General features: G+C 39.1%; 1 protein-coding gene across 9 annotated transcripts in view; it reads right to left on the bottom strand.

The window, feature by feature from the left end:
• atp11c (ATPase phospholipid transporting 11C) overlaps positions 1-20,225 on the bottom strand; it is a 76,133-nt gene that overhangs the window by 42,633 nt on the left and 13,275 nt on the right. For all 9 annotated transcript variants that reach the window (XR_008302040.1, XM_053235650.1, XM_053235646.1 and 6 more), the window contains exons 2-3: positions 11,496-11,615; positions 9,917-10,006 (exon numbers count right to left, since the gene is read on the bottom strand). Coding sequence is in view for 8 of the 9 variants with exons in the window: in XM_053235650.1 (XP_053091625.1) it covers positions 9,917-10,006; positions 11,496-11,615 (210 nt within the window). In the remaining variant the exon portion in view is untranslated. The remainder of the gene's footprint in view (positions 1-9,916; positions 10,007-11,495; positions 11,616-20,225) is intronic.

Here is a 20,225-nt window from a genome sequence, read left to right as displayed (position 1 = left end):
GCCGATATGGCCAACACCTGCGAAATGGCGCGCACACACACACACACACACACACACACACACACACACACACACACAGAGAGAGCGCTAGTTTTGGGCTCCTGAGGAATAAGGTTTGTCAAGCAGAGACAGACATAAACATGCTCAAAGCAGCTTCCAGATTCCACTAAGGGACTTGTGCTGATGTCACATATGCATCTACTGGAAAAAAAAACAAAAACAAAAAAAAACTGAGTGAGAGAGAACAGAGAGAGAGAGAGAGAGAGAGAGAGAGAGAGAGAGAGCATGTATGAGACAAGATAGAGAAGGAGATGAAGATCTGGAATCACCACATACAGATCTGAGAATCCTCTCCTACCACCCCACCCCACCCTCTCTCCCTCTCCCCCTCTCCCCCCCCCTCTCTCTCTCTCTCTCTCTCTCTCTCTCTCTCAGTGAGGCAGCTCCTGTTGCTCAGAGGGTCCCCATCTGCTCGAGGTGTGCAAACAGCTGCTCTGTGACACTGCTGTCAGAAAACAGAAGCATTCATACTGAGACGGACCAGGCGAGAGAAGAGAGGAAAGCATAGTCAGCACAAAAAAAAAAAGAATAAGAAAAAATAAGAATAAAATGCTCCCGGTACAGCCTCTGTCCTAATGTTTACTGCATTCGTCATAGCAAGTGACAAAGCCATATGTGACTTATTTTCTATGGAAGTGTGCAACTCATTTTCTTTGGAAGTGTGTGGCACACAGCTGTGATCCTGTCGCCAGTGGCAAGTGAAATGGACAAGTCCTAACTAAATCTAATTTGACATCCAGATTTCTGCAAAGCTGCTTTGTGACAAAGTCTATTGTGAAATGCGCAATATGAATCAAATTGAATTGTACTGCATTGAACTATATTTTCCTCAGTTCTGTGCATGTTAGGTATGACTTGGTAAAGCAACAAACTCAAACAATTGGCTTAAGTGAATTCCTCAGACCAATCTGACTGCACCGGTTGCCTGCTGTCCCTGTTGTACTCTCACAACTTCAGCCCTCATTAAACTGTATTTGCTGCTCAGAAAGAAAGAAAAGCCACAGCTTCTTATTTCCCTGGGTTTAACTACAATATAAGATGCATTTTGACTAAGGATAACAGTGAAAAACAGATACTGTACTTTTGTTTTAGGAACATATGATTTTACTGAATTTATAATGTCCTTCTCATCTTATTGTCAAGAGCTATCAGTTGAAATTAAAAGCTTTATTGGTTTTTGATGTTTTGTTATGGAGTGGATTTTCGTCTCATTGCCAAAATTTATCCTTTGTCAACAAATATGAACCCTGTCCATCATGTTGCCTGAGGTTTTGACTCCTGTCTTCATTAAACTAATTCAGAAGCATCAGATCAAACAATCAATTCATTCATTCATCTTGAATAACTGCTTTATCCTGGTCAGGGTTGCATTGGATCAGGAAAAATTGGGAAAAGACCCTGAATGGGATGTCAGATCATGGCAGGGCCACATGCACACACAGGGTCAACAAGCATGCTTTTGGGAGCTGGAAGGAGACAGGAGAACCCTGAGCAAACCCACACAGACACGGAGAGAACATGTGAAACGCCACATAGCCAGTAACCAGAGATCAGTTTAAATTGAACACTTTAAGACTTTTTATTGCTGATCTAATTTATGACCATATTTGCATTTACAACATACTAAATATAGAAACCTAATCTTGCCAACTTTTAAAAAAGAATGAATGAAAACAGTCACTCTAAACACTCCCGTGGTTCATGGAAGCCTTGACAGTAGCTGGCTGTCACTGCAGCAAGCTTCCCCTACACCTTGTCCTAACAGCATGTGTAGTGAGCAAGCAACAATAACGACAACAGCAGGTGCTGACATGCTTAACATGTGAGCATATGGGACGCGGCACCACTGTGGCGTTCACCATGTAAATATAGGCTTCATTTTATAAATACCGCGTAACACGCTGAAATTGTTGTCTGTGGATCCTGGCCAAACATGCAGATTAGGTTTTAAAAGCGCCGGAGTACACATTTAGGAATGAAAGTCACATAGTGCCTATAGTATATCGTATATTTAAATGTAAGACAATTAATTCAACTTTAAGATACAGTAACACTTTTTATGGACCTGAGGACACCCTGCTATCAACCATTTTTAAACTTCAGTACAACTCAAATGCTCCACCTTACGGCACCACCCTGTAATCATCCTCGCTCCGCCCTCTCTTGGTTAGGAGTAAATACAGTCTAAAAAGTCAGCGTTCTCTACAATGCCACAACCAGGAGCCAAAAGGAACAAAACTGGCCAAGCTCTCTGGGTGGGAGGGATGGTGTTACTCTCGCCCCTGTCAATCACAGCGACACTAGCCAATCGTGCGTGTCTGTGAGCTCATGTATGAGGAAGTGGGTAGATAACACTTTCCTCAGAATGTGTTGCGCTGCTTTGTCATGAAGTGTCAGCAGTCTTTCAACAGATTACAAGCGCTGTGCATCTTTTTGTAGATAAGAGCAGCCACACACGCACAGAGGTACACTGCAGGTGTATACGCTGGCACAGAGCTGAACTATTTGAAATGTCAGCACTAATGGTGTCACATAATGCATCACAACGTACCTGATGAAAATGACTAGACAACATTACATTACTGTACTACAGTGCAGATCATGTGTCTAAATGAGGCATGATGTAAGGAATCCTGGAGGTAATGATATATGCTAAACTTGATACACATGGCAACACTAGACACAAATGGATGTGACACAGTGTTTCAACCTAAAGGCTAAAACCATGGTTAAGCACTTCCATTATGCTGAACAGACACAGTGTATATCAATATCTAATTTGATTGGTCAGAAGGTACAACTCTAAGGACAGGTCTATATTAATGCTCTCCTTCTAATACATTATCGTTTCTATAGTAACAGCTCATTCATAGGGACTTGCATGGCGGACATTCCTCATAATCTAGTTATTTAATAAATAAAAAAACACAACTGTTATATATATATGGAGGTTTCCGTGAGGCATTTCTTTCGTTTTTTTAAACAATAACATAAGGAGTCTTGAATGTCAGTGCTTTGTAGCAGTCAGACATTTTTACACCACAGGAGAGTCTTCAAAACAATAGAAGACTTCAATAGGAAAAAAATGAGAGAAGCTGGGGAGGGAAAGGCTGTTTATAGATGCTATAACTTAAGTCATAACAATATAACTCAAGATTATTCACTAAAAAATTAAATACTGTAATCATTGGCAAACTACTGTGGTATAAGAGGACACCACTTTTCGTCGGGCCACAACACACCTATAACAGCAAGCACAGACATATTTTATTCTTTACATAATAATACACATCGAGACAGCACTGTGTCTTCACGGAATATTAAACAGAGCACTATTGTGAAAGAATGCAGCTTGTTACATTAGATTGGAACAATCACAAAGATTGGCACAATCACATTTTTAGGAAGAGAAGACATGACCTTTTTATTCTACAAATATCCTGTTCTTTTTCTGTGCTTCCTGTAGACTTGGGAGTTTCGGAGCTTGTATCTAGAAAGGTCTGGGTGACTCAGGGGACAAAGACACAGTGACCTCCTGGGTCACAAGTGTGACGCAAATTACAGCGCAATCACAAGCAGCCAGTGGGCTCCATTCCTGGCGTCCTTAAAAACTGCGACTGCGCTGGTTTTAATTATTTCTGCAGACCCTTGTAATAGCACCACTAATATAAATTAGCCTGTGTTGTAGTGTTAGCAGCGTGATTAAATACTGGATTAGAGGACAAAAAGTTAAGAGAGATAAGTGGTGAAGAGAGTAATTGTAGAAATAAAATTTTAAAAAATAGCCGTTAAAGCTATATTTGGGAAATAAGGGAAATAAAGAAAATATTTAATAAAAATGGGGAATGTTAATACTCTAATGGCCTCTCCTATCTTTCACAGCCCTCTAGGTCAAGGTCCAACAGAGACACAACTGCACTTTGTGTTGACTGGTCTGTTACTTTCTGATATAGAGACATTTCATTGGCCGGTTATCTCTTGCACATACTGTACACAGCAGTAGTGTGTGCTTTCACATATGAGGTGTTTAGTCAGTTTGAATCAAACTCTGGTGTGTTTACGTTGCGGTTCATTCAGGCATGTGTGAGCAATCACAACTGGGTACGTACCAAAAACTGATCTGAGAGCTCCTGTACAAAAATAAAAGTAGAATAAAATGTGTCAACTTCATAGATTATATGAATTTTAATTCATGTATAAGGTACTGGCTCTGTGTTCTCCATGATTTGGTGAGTTCTGTGATTTCTATTAGCACTTACCCAAGCTTTGTTTAACTTTTTTCTGTCACCAGTGAATGAATGAAAGAACTCAGTAAGCAAACTAATAGGTGTGAAAATTCCCTAATAGAAGTTCCCTGGCTTACAGTGCTGCAGTCATAAAAAGTAACAGTCAGTAAAGCAAACATTTAATAACCTAGTCCATGCATCACTAAATCAATTATTACTACAAACTGCAGATGGCTGACAAAGGAAAGACCAACATAAAGCGAGCGAAGGTCTTGGGCTACCATAAGCCTCCAGAACAGCTTCAACGCAGATTTGACAAGTTTTTCTAACTGTACTGAGGGAATGAACTCCATTCTTTCAAAATATATTAATAATATATTAATATCTTAATATGAATTTGAATTGTCTGTGCATTAGTTACCCAAAAACGCTACATAATAGAGGTGTAAAGCTGCTCTGTGACACAATGCATCATGATTGTGCATTTCACATCGTCTAAATCAGCATTCTATTAATTGCATCTAACACATTATAATGCATCTAACACATTATAATGCATCTAACACATTATGTTTCAATGAATCATTTTCCCCAGGTTAGAGACTTTTTTTTTTTTTTATTTAGTCAAATTTTTTGAGAGAATTTATAAATACATTTATTTATTTTGACAATATGGTGAACCTGTAGTACACTTTGGTTATAATAGTGAACCTCTGTTTGTAGCAATTTTTTGATTTATTTAATTTTATACAGCCAAAAATGCACATTGTTTTACATTGTTCATGGTTCAAAAAAAGAAAAAAGAAAAAACAAAAAAATAAACAAAAAAGTCTTTTCAGTCCTATTTTTACATTCTAATTTTGCAATTTTGCCCAGAGTGTATCATTACACCACAACTCCATAATGCAAAACTACATATCGGAGATTTCATGCATTACACTGCATGAGGCAATGTCTCGCGTACATCCCACAGTGGCGATTGCATATGACCGGTAATTAGGCAAAAAGTCAAGTTTTGTAAAATAGTTTCCGTAAATCTGAGCTACTTCTCATTATTTGATTGTAATATTGCTCAATTTGATATTTGATCATTTGATTTGGTTCCCTCTTAGATCCTGTTCACATTTACAGCAAAAATGCTGCTGGCCTGTCCTGGCGTGTGTAGCTAATTTAGCAGTTAGTCTACCAACTGTTTTAGTGAATATGGAGGGCTGGTGATGCCAATGTGAAATATATTCATATGTATAATTAAATAATTAAAATGTGAAATAATTATTTTAATGGATAATCTATTAATCAAAATGTAAAATAAAACATTGCTAAATAGAGCATATAGTCAGGACCATAAATATTTGGACATTGACAGTTATTGTTATTTCAGCTATCTACCACAGCTATAATGGGGTTGAAATTAAACAATGAATATATGCGTAGACTTTAGTAGTTCAGCTTTTTAACGTAAGGGTATTTAACCCAGGTGAACGGTAGAGGAATTACAGCACTTTTTATATGTGGTCACCCCTTTTTAAAGGAACAAAATACTTGGTTGTGAAACCTTTGCAGTCAATCTCTGTCTGAAATCTGGAACCCACAGACATCACCAGATGCTTGGTTTCTTCCCTGGTGATGCTCTGCCAGGCCTTTACTGCAGATGTATTTGGCTCCTGCTTGTTCTTGGGCGTTCTGCCTTCAGCAAGTGAAGTGAATGCTCAACTGGTTGCAGGTCAGGTGACTGACTTGGCCATTGCAGAACATTCCACTTCTCTGCCTTAAAAAAATTCTTGGGTTGCTTTCAAAGTATGCTTTGGGTCTTTGCCTATCTGTAAAGCGCCATTCAACGAGTTTTGGAGCCTTTGGCTGAATCTGAGCAGATAATATAGTTCGGTACACTGCAGAATTCATCCTGCTGTTTTTGTCAGCAGTCACATCATCAATAAATACAAGCGATCCAATTCCACCGGCAATCATACATTCCCATGCCATAAGATAAGGTGGTATGTTTTGGATCATGAGCAAATCCTTACCGTCTCCACACTCCTCTCTTCCCATCATTCTGGTATAAACTGACATTTGTCTCTTAACTTCTTTTCTTTTTTTTTTTTTTTTTTTTTTTTTTTTTTTAAAGATGTTTTTGGCAAAATCTAATCTGGTCTACCTCTTTTTCAGGCTTAACAATGGTTTGTATCTTGTGGTGAACGCTCTGTTTTTACTCTGGTGAAATCTTCTCTGGATTGTTGACTTTGACACAGACACGCCGACCACCTGGAAGGTTTTCTTGATCTGGCCAACTGTTGTGAAAGTGTTTTTCTTCACCAGCAAAAGAATTCTCTTGACATCTACTGTGGTGTTCCGGGACTTGTGGTGCTCCTGAGCTCACCAGTGCTTTCTTTCTTTTTAAGAATGCACCAAATAGTTGATGTGGCCACATCTAATGTTTTTTTGCTATCTCTCTGATAAGTGTGTTTCAATTTTTCAGCCTAATGATTGCTTGCTTCACTGGAAGTGACAGCTCCTTGGACTTCACACTGAGAGTAAAGAGCAACAAATTCCAAATGCGAATCACAAACATGAAATCAACTCTAGACCTTATTATCTGCTTCTTGTTTGTGAAATAATGATGAAATAACACACCTGGGCATGGAACAGCTGAGCCGCCAACTGTCCAATTACTTTTGGACTTAAAAAGGGGGGATCACATATAAGAAGTGCTATAATTCCTACACTGTTCACCTGATTTGGATGTTAATACCATCAACTTAAAACTGAAAGTCTGCACTTTGAGCTCATATATTCATAACTCATTTTTTCATGCTGGTGAGCTGCAGATATACACAAGCAGCAAAATGCCCTGTTACATAAACACTGCACCAAATGCAGTACATTAAACCTGATATGGAATTCTAGGTTTCGAATGCTCAGCATTCGTTCTAATTGAGAAAAATGGTAATATATGCAGTAATCTCCAACAGGTGCAAGCAGTGTTAAGCAAACACTCAGTATCCTCTACAACAGCTGACAAACTGAACATTGTCCCTTCCTCTCTCCTATCACAGCACACATTTATGCGGGATATTCCAGCAAGACGTGTCAAAGCGTTCTCGGTAAAGACCAAGATCTCCCAGCCTCCCTCCTCCTCCTCCTCTCTCTCTCCCTCTCTCTCTCTCTTCCTCTCTCTATTCCCATCAGGACCAAGCAAAGGCATGCAGCTCTATTTATAGCCAAGCTCTGCTTTTTTTATCTGCCAGTGACTATTTGTGGCTCTAGAGAACTACAGAGGGCTTCCTGGCTGCTGACGTAAGCAGGGCTGTGCTGCAGAGGCGTAGATACAGAGAGATAGAAGAAAAAAAGAATACAGACGGTAAAGATGGAGAGCCAGAGAGCTTTGCGGAAACAGAGGAGAGGACAGAGATGAGGGGAGGTACAGCGAGATTAGGAGAAGGATTCACAGAGATAGATGGAGAGAGAAAAGTTAAGTGAGGGAGGGAAAAAGAGACACGCAGTTTGTGGTCTGATGTCGCAGTCTCATGGTGTTTCAGAAGAACAGCGCGGCCCGATTTCTGTGCCTGTGATGCGGGTGTGGTCTCTGAGTGACAGGAGCTCTGTGTGTGTGATTCCCTCTCTGCACTCTAATCACGGGCTACGTGGGCGAGCTCGGCAGAGAGGAGCTCCTCCAGAGGGAACCTGGATTAGTGGAGACACGCCAGCCACATGCCAGCACTTGGAAAACACAGGCAACCCATAAAGCACATACATACGCACTCCTAAACACACACACACACACACACACACCAGCATAATAAACTCTTTCCACAAACGCAAGCAAATAAACAACAAGCCAAAATAAAGGCACCCATGTGTGACAACAAATATTTGCATTCTCACACAAGCGGCGAGAAGGTTATCGCACACACTCACGCACGCACAAACATTATTATACATGATTATCTCAGCATGTGATTCTATATGATACAATCATCACACACAAACAGGATTGCATGTTTACCAGTGCTGTGTATTCTGAAGTTAAGTCCCCTATGCAGGGCGCTTTGAATGGGGACACAGCCATAGCGTTCAACTAAGGAAAGGCATTAACTTCATTCGGCCCTTCATAACTGTCATTTCCGGTGGACACTTTGCTCCCGAGATTCTCTGTTTTTATGCTAAAAAGAAAAATGTGTGAGCTTTTTATTGTGCTAAAATAAATGTAGGTCAAGTAAAAGCAATTAACACTATGTTAACAACTGAGTCATATTAAACTGTAACTAAAATGTAAACAGCTAAAATGAGTGCAGCGGCAAAAAATAAACGCTAAATGAAGCTGGTGCATCATGGGGAAGCTTTTGTTATTTAAACACTGATTTTGGGTTATTTTGGGGTTTAAAACACTGTGTAGGGTGGAAGGAGTAGGGCATAGTCATAATCACTTCAGAACACACCGCAGCCAGAATGAACACTGGCAGTAGCGCTACACATTGAAACTGTATAACAGAGTGCTATGTTGTTAGTAACTTGAAAGTTTCCTTATTTTATCTACAGCAATGATTTCCTATCACTAGATAGATTTAGTTAGATATTTGAGGTCCACATAAAATTATCAGCCACCCTCTAGCCAGTCTCATCTTCATGCAGAAATAAAATATAAAATGGCTTCCAGATCACTATACATACATACATTATGTGTGTGTGTGTATATATATATATATATATATATATATTATATATATAATATATATATAATATATTATATATATATAATATAATATATATATATATATATATATATATATATATATATATACACACACACACACACACACACACATACATAGATACATATACATATATATACATATATATCATTCAATATTCTGCAACAGAAAGAGTATGTCTATTTGGCCAATCTGGAATCTCTTGTTTTGTCCGCCGACTAAAAGTGGAACATGAGATCTTAAAGTCGAATAGTATTCAAACTGTGAAATTTATTCTGAACGCTATAGCGGGTATAAAATTTTCTTATACTACAATCATTTTACCTAACATTTTAGAGTGGGTTGCGATATCACTATCGTGCACACAAATGTACATGCTGAGCTGTAGTTATCTCCTGTCATCAGATTTGAACTGAAACAGATTCAACATGAAACAGAAACGGAGGACATCATATTTGGGAACTCCCTTCAGTGTTGATTTATGTCAAAACCTCCATCAGGCTCTTCATGTGAGATATTTTTAGATAAAAATGCTTGCTGTTAGCTTCTAGTCTTGGAATACAAAGCAGTAAATTCAGCAGAAAATGCTGCCTCTCAAATCAAATGTATGGAAAGTATCAATATTTTTCATAACGGCTTCCATGATAATATTGTGCATTGATATATCATGGTATATGGTAACAGATTATCTGCATATTACTAGCTTAAAGTATTTACGGACATGTACTTTTAAGGACATGAACATCTGAGATGGCTCATTCTCTCTCTCTCTACCTATCTATCTCTCCTCCATCCACTCCAGAGAATAAAGACGCAGCAGGCTACAGGCAGGCAGGAAGCCACAGTGTAAACATGTCTCATACTGCTGGCTTTAATACACACACACACACTCCTTTGCAGTAAGCAAGCATAAACACTTACCTGCACCAAAAATATAATAAGGAAGTAAAAATTGGCGATTCGTCTGAACTGCTCAAACAGGTTCTTTGGCAGGAAGTTCCATATTGTGTACTGCAGAGACAAAACGAATCACACGATCAATATGATGATGGAGAAACAAATAATACACAGCTACGAGCCTTCAGAGCTAAATACAAGCTCTGCAAATCGAAGACTGTGGAGTGCAGCATTGTGGGTGTAAGTCTATTGGTTTGACAAAAAGCTAAAGAAAGGATCCAAATGCCTTCAATATTTCAATGCAAGTGAACACAGGATTCTTCAGTAAGTTGAGGACAGACTCTGTGGAAGTCAGAGCTCCGTTTCTGCAGGTGTTTCATTCATTTGCATAATCAACTAATCTCTCTTCCTCTTTCTCGGACTGTTTTAAGGCAGGCCTTGAAAATAGAGGAAAAGCTGAGCTAAATGGGTAAACAATGAATTGTTCACACAGCACATGAAACACAGAGCTAATACTGCGTCTGGCTCACGATGAAAGAAATGCTTACAATACTCAAGGTCTATGTATAGAAACGGGTCCTGTAGGTGGGGTGATAGAAAAGCAATACAGGTCAGAGACCACAAAAATGTCACCTGCTGGCTCCATAAAAGCACAGGATGAGAATGAGAAGGCTTCATCTAGGAAGCTCAAGCATGGTGAACAAAGATTGAGAACAAAAAAAAACACCATAGAAGGCAGGCCTTGAGTGAGGGATGTTGCAGAGGAAAGATGCTGAGAGAAAGGAGAGGGATGATGAACGCCAGACACATAGCACAGGGTAAACACCGCAGCATGGGTAATTAAAGTGTGTTTACACCCGTCTCGCCAGAGCAGGATTAATCACGCGATTCCAGGGCAGGATCATGGCTAACTATAAATTCCCATTTTTCATCATTTTTCCTTCTCTCTCTCTCTCTCTCTCTCTCTCTCTCCCTGGCATATCACACACTCTGCCACTGTCAGCTGAGCAGGATTTAGGAAGTTCCATCAGATTCAGGAGAATCACCCGCTTCGCTCACCCATTAATTGCGAGAATGCCTGACACACAAATAACTTGGAGAAGACAGGGAGGTAGGGTGAAACGTGAGAAGAGGGTGGAAAAATGAAGATTTATTCACGGCATGGTATTTCATGGGCCGTGAGCGTGAGGCAAGAGCAGTGATGGAGAGATTCGAGAGAATGTGAAAGAGGGTGGGTGGGTGTGGAGCACACTTCTGGGGCCGCCTCTTCACCTAAAAGAAACAGGTGGTCAAGCAGCGGGGAGCCTAGTAAATGTCTCCTGCTTTCCTTCTCTCTCTTTCTCGCTCTCTCTCTCTCTCTGTCCCATGTGTAACCTTACAATCACTGCGTTGCTATGGCAGTAAACAACACTTGATTATTACAAGCTTGCCAGAAAACAGACAGCTTGTAAATCTGTTCTTGTTATTTTAAAGCCTAAAGGTTAAAATCCAAACCTGATTAAACCACACAACACCACAGCATCCGTTTTCATTGAAACACAGTTGCATTAATGGCAAAAAAAAAAAAAAAAAATTTAAAAAATGTACGCAGAAATTCACATACCTTGGAAGACACTATCCTGTTGTCACAGAATTTAGGAGGGATGAAGGCTTCGGTGGCCGGACATGTGCGATGTCCTACGTAAATGGTCCTGCTGTCCACTCTTTTCTCATCCCCACCGAACTACAGAGAGAGAAACAGAGACAGAAACGAGAGAACGAGACGGAGAGAGAGGAGAAATAAAGGGAGAAATTAAAATACGCTCAATTGAACAATTGCCATGGTGGTCTGATGAGACGGAGCATTTACAGTTGTCAGGTCTGCTCCGTATCAAGCTCAGGCGCTCGACCAAATGCAGGACAGATTTAGAAATGTTACACATTAAACACCATGTAAGGGCTGATTGTGGAGTCCCAAAACGAACTCTAGGAGTCAAGCATTGTCATAACATGTCTAATGTCACTTGAACAGCAAAGCACTTTGCGAGGCTTTGCTTATTTAATTACATCAGATAACTCATCCTGTCTACTATATAAAGATGTGCTGCTGGTTAAAGAGGCTTTCTTAAAGTGACCTATACAGATTAAATGCAGGAAGAGAAAATCCTTGCGTGTGGAATATGCTTGCTCGAAAATACTTTGAACATGAAAACCATAATTCATTGTTTTTATAACATATGAAGACGCGTAGGAGTAAATACGGTACTGCGCAAAAGTCTTAAGCACATGCACAGGAATGCTGTAAAGAGAAGACGCTTTCAAAAATAAGGAAATTTCTATATGAAATACTATAAAGTGCAGTAAACAGTAATAAACTAAAAGTCAGTATTTGGTGCAATAATCCTTTGTTTTGTTTTTAAAAATCGGTTGTCTCAGGTAAACTTTGCGCAGTTTTATAAGGAAATTAGCTGGTACGTTTTACTCAGCATCTTGCAGAATCTGGAGACTTCGTCTGTTGCGCTTCCATGTAAAACCCATCAGCCTTCATGATGTTTTCTTGGTCTGAAAAGTGCTCTGTTATGTAATATGTTGCTTTCTTTACTGGCATACAAACATTTTTCTGCAACATTTCATTTTTTGTTGCAAAAGTAATTTTTGGAAATGTAAATTGTTTTTGTACTGATTCAATAATGCAGAAGTCATAAAATAAACATTTATAACCAAGTCCGTACAAAATTTGTACTTTTGCACAGTACTGTATATATGAAGCTAAGCATGATAAAAGTCTGATGGATGCTACGTACAGTACGTCATGCAATACCTCATGGAGAATTATGATGCTAAACCAGTTTTATAAACTGATGATTTCAGAATCCTGCAGAAAATTTACTGACTATCATAAATGAGCTCAGTGATTTTTAAGTCTGAACATATTTGGTGAACAGCTGTTAATTAGGGTTGGGATATGATTGAAATGTCACATCATTATATGGTTTATATGGTGTTTAGCTGTTTTTTTTTCCCCCAAAACCAACTAGAAGACTCTCAATTTGATAAGTCTGCTTATGAAACAATACATCTTTGACGATTATTACTGGTCACACTGTGCAAGATGATCTCAGTAAGAATTCTGTTACAGACTGTGTGATAACATGTTCACCTCAGATAGCTACTATGAAGATGAATACTGTAGCTACTATGTTCTGCCATTAAAGGTTTGCAGCTCTTCAACTGGAAAGCATAAAAATTGTTTCATGCTGTCATATCAATAATAAATAAATTCTATGAACAAAGCATTTGTGTGCTAATTAGCTAGCTACACACCTGTAAGCTCTATTTCTTTCCATGCTGCATTTTGCCCTTTTTGTCCTGTCGTGATATTACATTCTGTCTACTGCTGCAATTCAACAAACCACTCTTCTTTTAAACCCCATATGTTTTGTTTGCGTTTCGCCATCGCCACTATCGTGTTTGTAGCTTTCCCACGAGTTTTGTGTAATCATATACCGTCCTCTTATAAGATTTTAGATGAGCGTCATACTGTTGCAGTGATCACGCTGATATTTTAAGCAAAAATTTCGGACACTCCCAGAACTTTGTCGTCGGCTGTCTTTGGTCGCAGCTGCACTAAACTGGCTCCCCATGAACACATCACATTATGCGTTCTAAGACCATCAATCTCAAGTCACGACCAAAGATTCTACTTTACGATGTGTGATTGTGTCTGCGACTGCAACATTGGGCCAAATATCCTCTGCAAAATTAACTTCCCTTTAGCTACAGATGTTTTAAAAAACATGCCTCTTCTAAGCATGCTGCTTTCTCACAAGTGCTAATAAAGGTGCTAACACACACACACACACACACACACACACACACACACACACACACACAATCTCTCTCTGCTTTTTTAATACACTTAAGACTCTTGGTCAGAGAGATGATGTTTAAGCAGCCATGTTTAATTTGATTACATTTTAATTTACCTTACTTTCAATTATTGTAATGTTATAATGTTGAACATTTTAATCAGTTGAAAATGGAAAGTAAGGCACATATTCAGGCAATGCTTATTTTTGCAGTAACGTAAAAGCACCGTATCAAGACACCACCATATCATATTGTATTGAATTTGAATTTTGAATATTGTTACATCACTACTTCCATGAAAAAGTATGACGCAAGGAAACTAATGTTGGCTGCAGCTTTCAGTGACTCGGCCTTTTCAGATATTCTCAGTATTCGCTCACCTGACCAGTTCTTAAACCAATAAAACGATTGCTTGTGTTTCCACCCTTTGCAGTAACACATCATTTACAAAGCTTGCCAACTGTCATCTCCTGCTCAATGTCATGTTTGTTAGTTTTTTTAACCCAAGCATGTCCACACTATGCATAACTGCACACTACACATGGCTGCGTAACTGGCATCAACAGAAGAGGTAGCTTGTTTAAGGTAGTAATAAAAGCCTAAAAACATAAACTGAACCAAAATGTTGTGAAATCTTCGTTTGGGCTGTAATGTTAAACCAGTAGACCAATAAACAACCGATTCTGGGTTTTTTTTTCTGTCTGCTGTGATTTTTCTTTCCTCTCTTTTGTTTGAGTTTTTGTTCATTATGAGCAATCTGCTTGCTCTCGGTCCCACTGGACAAATAACATGATTTTAAACTCATGCAGTGTGTATAATTTAACAAATCATGGATCCATATCAAACTAACAAAACATCATATCAGTGTTTTACTTTATTTAAAGTTTTCTGCCATCAGCTCCCTCTCGCTTCTGCACGTCATTCAAACAAGTCTAATTTTTCATAATGGCTACCACTAATCTACAATACAACAAGAAAATCAATATTATGAACAACTTAAAATACATAGCAAAGAGTCAGTGCTAAACACATGGTCATGTTAATCATGAAGTGATTGACATGGGAAAAATCATTTATAAAATAAAAAAAAAGACTAAGCGAACATAAACCCTACATGCTTTAGTTGAAAAACAGTTATGGGTGTCAAACTGTGGTAGTACTGTACTGTAGTTTTTAATCACATGATAACACCGATAGCGCTATTTTCAGGGTTATCAACCCAGAAGTTCTTTGCTGTGCTGTAACATGATTAGGTCCATCGACGTGCCCCCACATCAGGCTATCAAACCATTCGCATTAAGTGTACATACTTTTACAATAAGCAGTTTTAATATGCAAGAGAAAACTACTGTTCCAAGGTACTGCAAAAATACATACCTTTACATTAATCAGTACAGGTATACGTAAAAATAAAGTACTCTACCCAGTGCTAATGTCAGCAAAATATCTGCTCAGTGGGAAACCTGCAATCTCTGGTCCTGCATCAGACTGTAACTCGAAAACACAAGTAATGTGGACTACCAACATTCACCCAGTCAGGACAAGCCTCGCACGCTAGAGAAGAGTAGCTTTGGCGTGAACATAACAGATGGGAGGGGAGCTATATTTGTGGATTTTAAAGAGCTCCAGCTAACTTTCATCAAAATCACTAAGTGTACTTTTAAGGTCACCAGAACTCCAGAGAGCACTGAATGAGTGCAAGCGAGAGCAGTGTGTGTGTGTGTGTGTGTGTGTGTGTGTGTGTGTGTGTGTAAAAAAAAAAAAAAAAAAACAAGAAAGAAAAATGATGCTTCACACACAATGGACACAGGGGAAGTCAGATCTTAGTAAACACTTCAGTCCTCACAATTCAGTCCTCCCCGCAATTTCCAGGAGGGAGATATATATATATATATATAGTTGTATATAGTTATTATACATATCATACATTATAGTCAGTTTTATACTATGTTTCAGTACTATGGAAAAGTCTTAGGCACATGCAAAGAGCAAAGATGCCTTCAAAAATAATGAAATTAAATGTTTCTACATTAAAAAAAATACTATAAAGGGCAGTAAACAGTAATAAATGAAATAAAGTCAATATTTGGTGTGACGATCCTTCGCTTTAAAAAAAAATAGTAGTCTCAGGTACAATGTGTGCAGTTTTATAAGGAAATGAGCTGTAAGTGTTACTGAGCATCTTGCAGAAGCAGCCTCAGCTCTTCTGGAGACTTTGACTGTCGCACTTACTTCTTATTTTTGCAGCAAAACCCAGCAGCCTTCATTATGTTTTTTTTGTCTGAAAAGTCATATCTTATGTAATCTGCTGCTGTCTTTACTGACATACAAACATTTTTCTGTAACATTTCATTTTGTGCTGGAAAACTAATGTTTGGAAATCTAAAATGTTTTTGTACTGAATCAATAATGTACAAGTCATAAAATAAAAATCTATAACAAAGTTTGTACTAAAAAAAATAGGGTGCCTAAGACTTTTGCACAGTACTGTATATATATTTACTTATTTATTGAAGTATATTTAGGTTTGCTAATAATGCCAGCTGAGGAACTGTGGTTTCAATTCTACTTCTTGCATATGTATAATAAAAGGACATATAGAGGAGGGAAACTGAAATACTCGGAACAAAACGTTTTGGTAAAGAATCAGTGAGCAACTCAGTGACATTAACCAGTCAGTGTTATAAAAGTCTGAATATCTGAATGTACCGTGAAATAATTTATCACTAGGTCAATACCAGAAATGTCTATATGTTAATACCTTGATAAACCAGAACACACAGTACTTTCACTGCAACACCTTCGTTCTAACACAAAAGCTGTCAGTGTGTGTTATCAGGCTTTCAGCTGTGCTCTTCCTTTAGCTGCCCGGCCCATTTTTCCGTCTGCTTGGAAAAAGTGCAAGTGGCGGAGCTGTTATTCGCAGCTTGAATTATTTAGCGGTCAGAAGGGATCTGAGTGTCTAATGCACAGAATTGGCACCTTCTGGTGTGTGACCACCGGTAAAGCTTTCCCCATCATCATCTGTCTGAACATGTCTAGCTTGATAACATTATTGACAGAGGCGTCTGAAGAGGCACTGAATATATTTCTTCCTGACTCACTTCGTCACACAACCTGAAGTCTTCGGAGATCTTCAGCAGAACATATTAGTATGCATGATCTGCTGGAAATAGCTCGCACTCTCCACCATGAAAACATTTGCCTATTCGTCCATGTTTATCGACTCCTGACTAATGGAAGCCACAGCACGAGTCGCTTCCATCATCAGCACACACGTACGCGCTTCTTCTAAAGCTCCCATCTTCTCCTGTCACGTGGGAGCTGCTCTGGCTTCAGTCTGTGTGGTAAACATTCGACGTCAGGGTCGTTTGGATGTTCTGGCTCTCCTGTCGGGAAGAGCCCGAGATTATGTAAGGCTCGATGGAGCGTGACCGTGCTTGTGAGTTCTCAACACACATTGGGTGCGTGTTCTCTGGCCGGATGGAGCACACCACGCCAGGAAATGGGAGCAGATGCCAGAGCTTAAGGGCAGAGCCCAGCTCCACTTCCAAATCCCCTTCCCCTTCCAAGGAGGACAGAGGACAGCAACATAACCCAGCTTCCATCAGCAATAATGGCAATCATGTTTGCGAGAAGACGACAGAATGGACTGGAGGGCAATATTTCACAGTCACACCGCCATTCCAGTGTACACCATACAAATCTTACCAAAGCTCAGATTATCGTCCAATATCCAATACTGATCTGACATGGTATCCTCTTAGTATCCAAGCTGATGCTCTGCAAGCTTCTGTTTCAGAGTTATGCAAAACATTGCGTGCAAAATGAAAGCTGTGTCGTGTCAGTCAACATCACTATCACTCAGGATTAGATGAGTCTGTCCTCTATTTTTAATAGTCATTTATAAGGCCATTCAGTATTTAGTTGACCAAAAGTAGTTTTTTTTTTTTTGTGCTTCCATCATATGTTAAATACAACACATTTCTGCAGTTTTAGCTGTTACACAACGTCTATTAGACGTTGACATAGACATGTTCCCAGATTATAATGGAATATTTGGAATGAAAATTTTGATACTGGCCCAATCCTGCACAAATGTAATGTGTGGTTAAAATTAAGCCAAGGTTTTCATACTGAAACCCTAAAAGTGAAAGCAAAAGACAGAGGACAAGTTTAGCAATATTCACTTGGATTCAGAGCAGCTATATTTAACAGAGCTAGTATGCATCTAATCAAGGTTTAATAAATAAACAGAGGTAAACGAAAAGGTTGCATTCCAGTTGGAGCTTTTCTATGCAATCCAACCCACAAAGCCCTTTCTGTGTAGCTACTCCACCTCTCTAATGTTCATCCTTCAGCAACAACAGCAACAGAAACAACAACAACAAAAACTTAGATCCGCTGAAATGTTAGAAACACGATACAAAAACAAAACAATTAGAGATACAAGATCTAAGGTCCTGTTCAGACTTGGCATAATGTTGTCCAAACGTCCAAAGACTTTTTGAAATCTCTTAATTCCATTAGGAAGACCCTTAAATGTGTGCTAGGAGGGTTAATGTGTCGCAGATGGCCTCGACCCCTTTAGGGGCGTATAGGAGTCAGCTGTCCAGACATGGCAGTACCCTGATGCCTCAGTATATCAGCAGAACCCCTAGTTCTGAGCTATCGGGTATATACTTTCGATCATGCCTCTATCCAAGAGGGAACTTCTTGGGGCAGAGTGGTAATGCTGATGGTATCTGCGCCCCAAAATAGTTGGGGGTCAACATCAGATTTAAAGTTTGTACCATTGCAAAGCTGTCATCAGGACCCACTGGTCTAATGTAACCGTGGAGGATTTAGCATTTAAAAATGTGTCCAAGTCCAAACATCTGTGTTACAATTTAGTTTCAAAATGAGCTCAAACACTATCACGAGTGCTGAGCTGGAAGCCAACAAATCCATGAACTCTCACTTATTTTTTAAACAGCCACTATCTCTGCAGTCCCCTCTTTTCTCATGTCTCTTTTCAGGAGTCATTAACCACAAGGCCGCAACAAGGTTATAGCTCCACTAGGTTAACAAACATAGAGAGACTTTACTCAGAAAGGCTACTAAACCTGGGAGGTTTTAAAGTGAGACAATTAAGAGAATATAAACTGCAAAAACCATTATATGCCCCGGAAAAGAAGGAAAAAAAAGAGTGTAGGCCCGCTTACATTGCAACACAAATGCAGTGATCGTCTGTGCAAGGAGGAGTTCATTTAACATAAACAGGAAAACTATACAAGCCTAGTTTTTCCAGACCACCATCAACTGCACAGCATTTTTCATTCAAGTTTCAATAGTACAGGAACTGAATGGCTCTTCCTCTTGAGCGAGCCAGCTAGTCTAGTGTAGAACAGGCAGTTAATGCTGTTACAGACACTACTAAATATTGCTAGTATGAAGATATTATGCTAGTATGAATTCTAATGTCATCCATACTAGAGTACATCCACGACTTCACCTAAATGCAAACAATGTCATACAATGTCACACATAAGTAAGCCTGTGAGCTTTGCGGTAGGGGTGTAATGATTTAGGCACGTAGTTTGCATGATGCTAAACTGGCAACTACAAGCTTTTCTTATCTGTTAACTAAAATACTTTCACAGGTCTGCAGCGGAAGTTTAGAAAAAAAAAAAAAAAAAAAGGCAAACTGCAGACACCAAAACGGTCATGACTATTTCACTAATATATTTGAGGCTCTGTTCCTTTAAGCCCTGAAACACAATTTCACACTTTCTGCTGTCTGTCATGAACAGCATGCCATAACAAGCATGTGCAAAATACACTCCCACAAGAGTTTGACTTGAGACAAATGTTATGCAAAAGACAGATGTCTGTAAGGGCATCCTGAAAAACTCATCTGCAGCTGTGTTTCAAAAACGAAGAATCGGTATGACAAAAAAAACCCGGCCTTCTGACTGAGCTATACCTGGCATGTTGTCAAAGGCACACAACAGAGCAGAGGCTCAGCGTTTGGAATGATATTTGGCAGGGGATGGAAGGACTGCCTGTCACTAGACTCCTGCTGGACGGGAATGCGTTTAGCATCTACGGGAGTGCAGGATCAATTATGCAAACACAGCGTACTCAATTGGGACAAGATCCAATTGCACAGCATTAAGGAAAACACAAGCATTAGTGGATTGAGTAAACAGCAGCATTACAATATTAGATTAGGCCCTAAAGAATTTATGTCCACCTAATAAAAAAAAATTTTAAAAAAAGAGCAGAAATGTGATTTAGTTTGCACGGTGCAGCATTCAATGCCAAAAGCATGAAAGCCACACCGGTACAACTATGCCAAGCATCTCAGAAGGCCCTTTATTCCTCCTGTGTTGACTAAGATTGCTCTATAGAAAATGTATTTTTAAAATTGCTGTTTTTAAGTGGTTTACCAATACGGAACACCACTTTCATTATGATTTTTGAATAGATGGTAGCATTAGCC

Source organism: Pangasianodon hypophthalmus, chromosome 7 (assembly GCF_027358585.1).
Source record: "Pangasianodon hypophthalmus isolate fPanHyp1 chromosome 7, fPanHyp1.pri, whole genome shotgun sequence".
In the NCBI taxonomy this organism is placed as follows: Eukaryota; Metazoa; Chordata; class Actinopteri; order Siluriformes; family Pangasiidae; genus Pangasianodon; species Pangasianodon hypophthalmus.
This window is presented reverse-complemented; position numbering and strand designations above follow the sequence as displayed.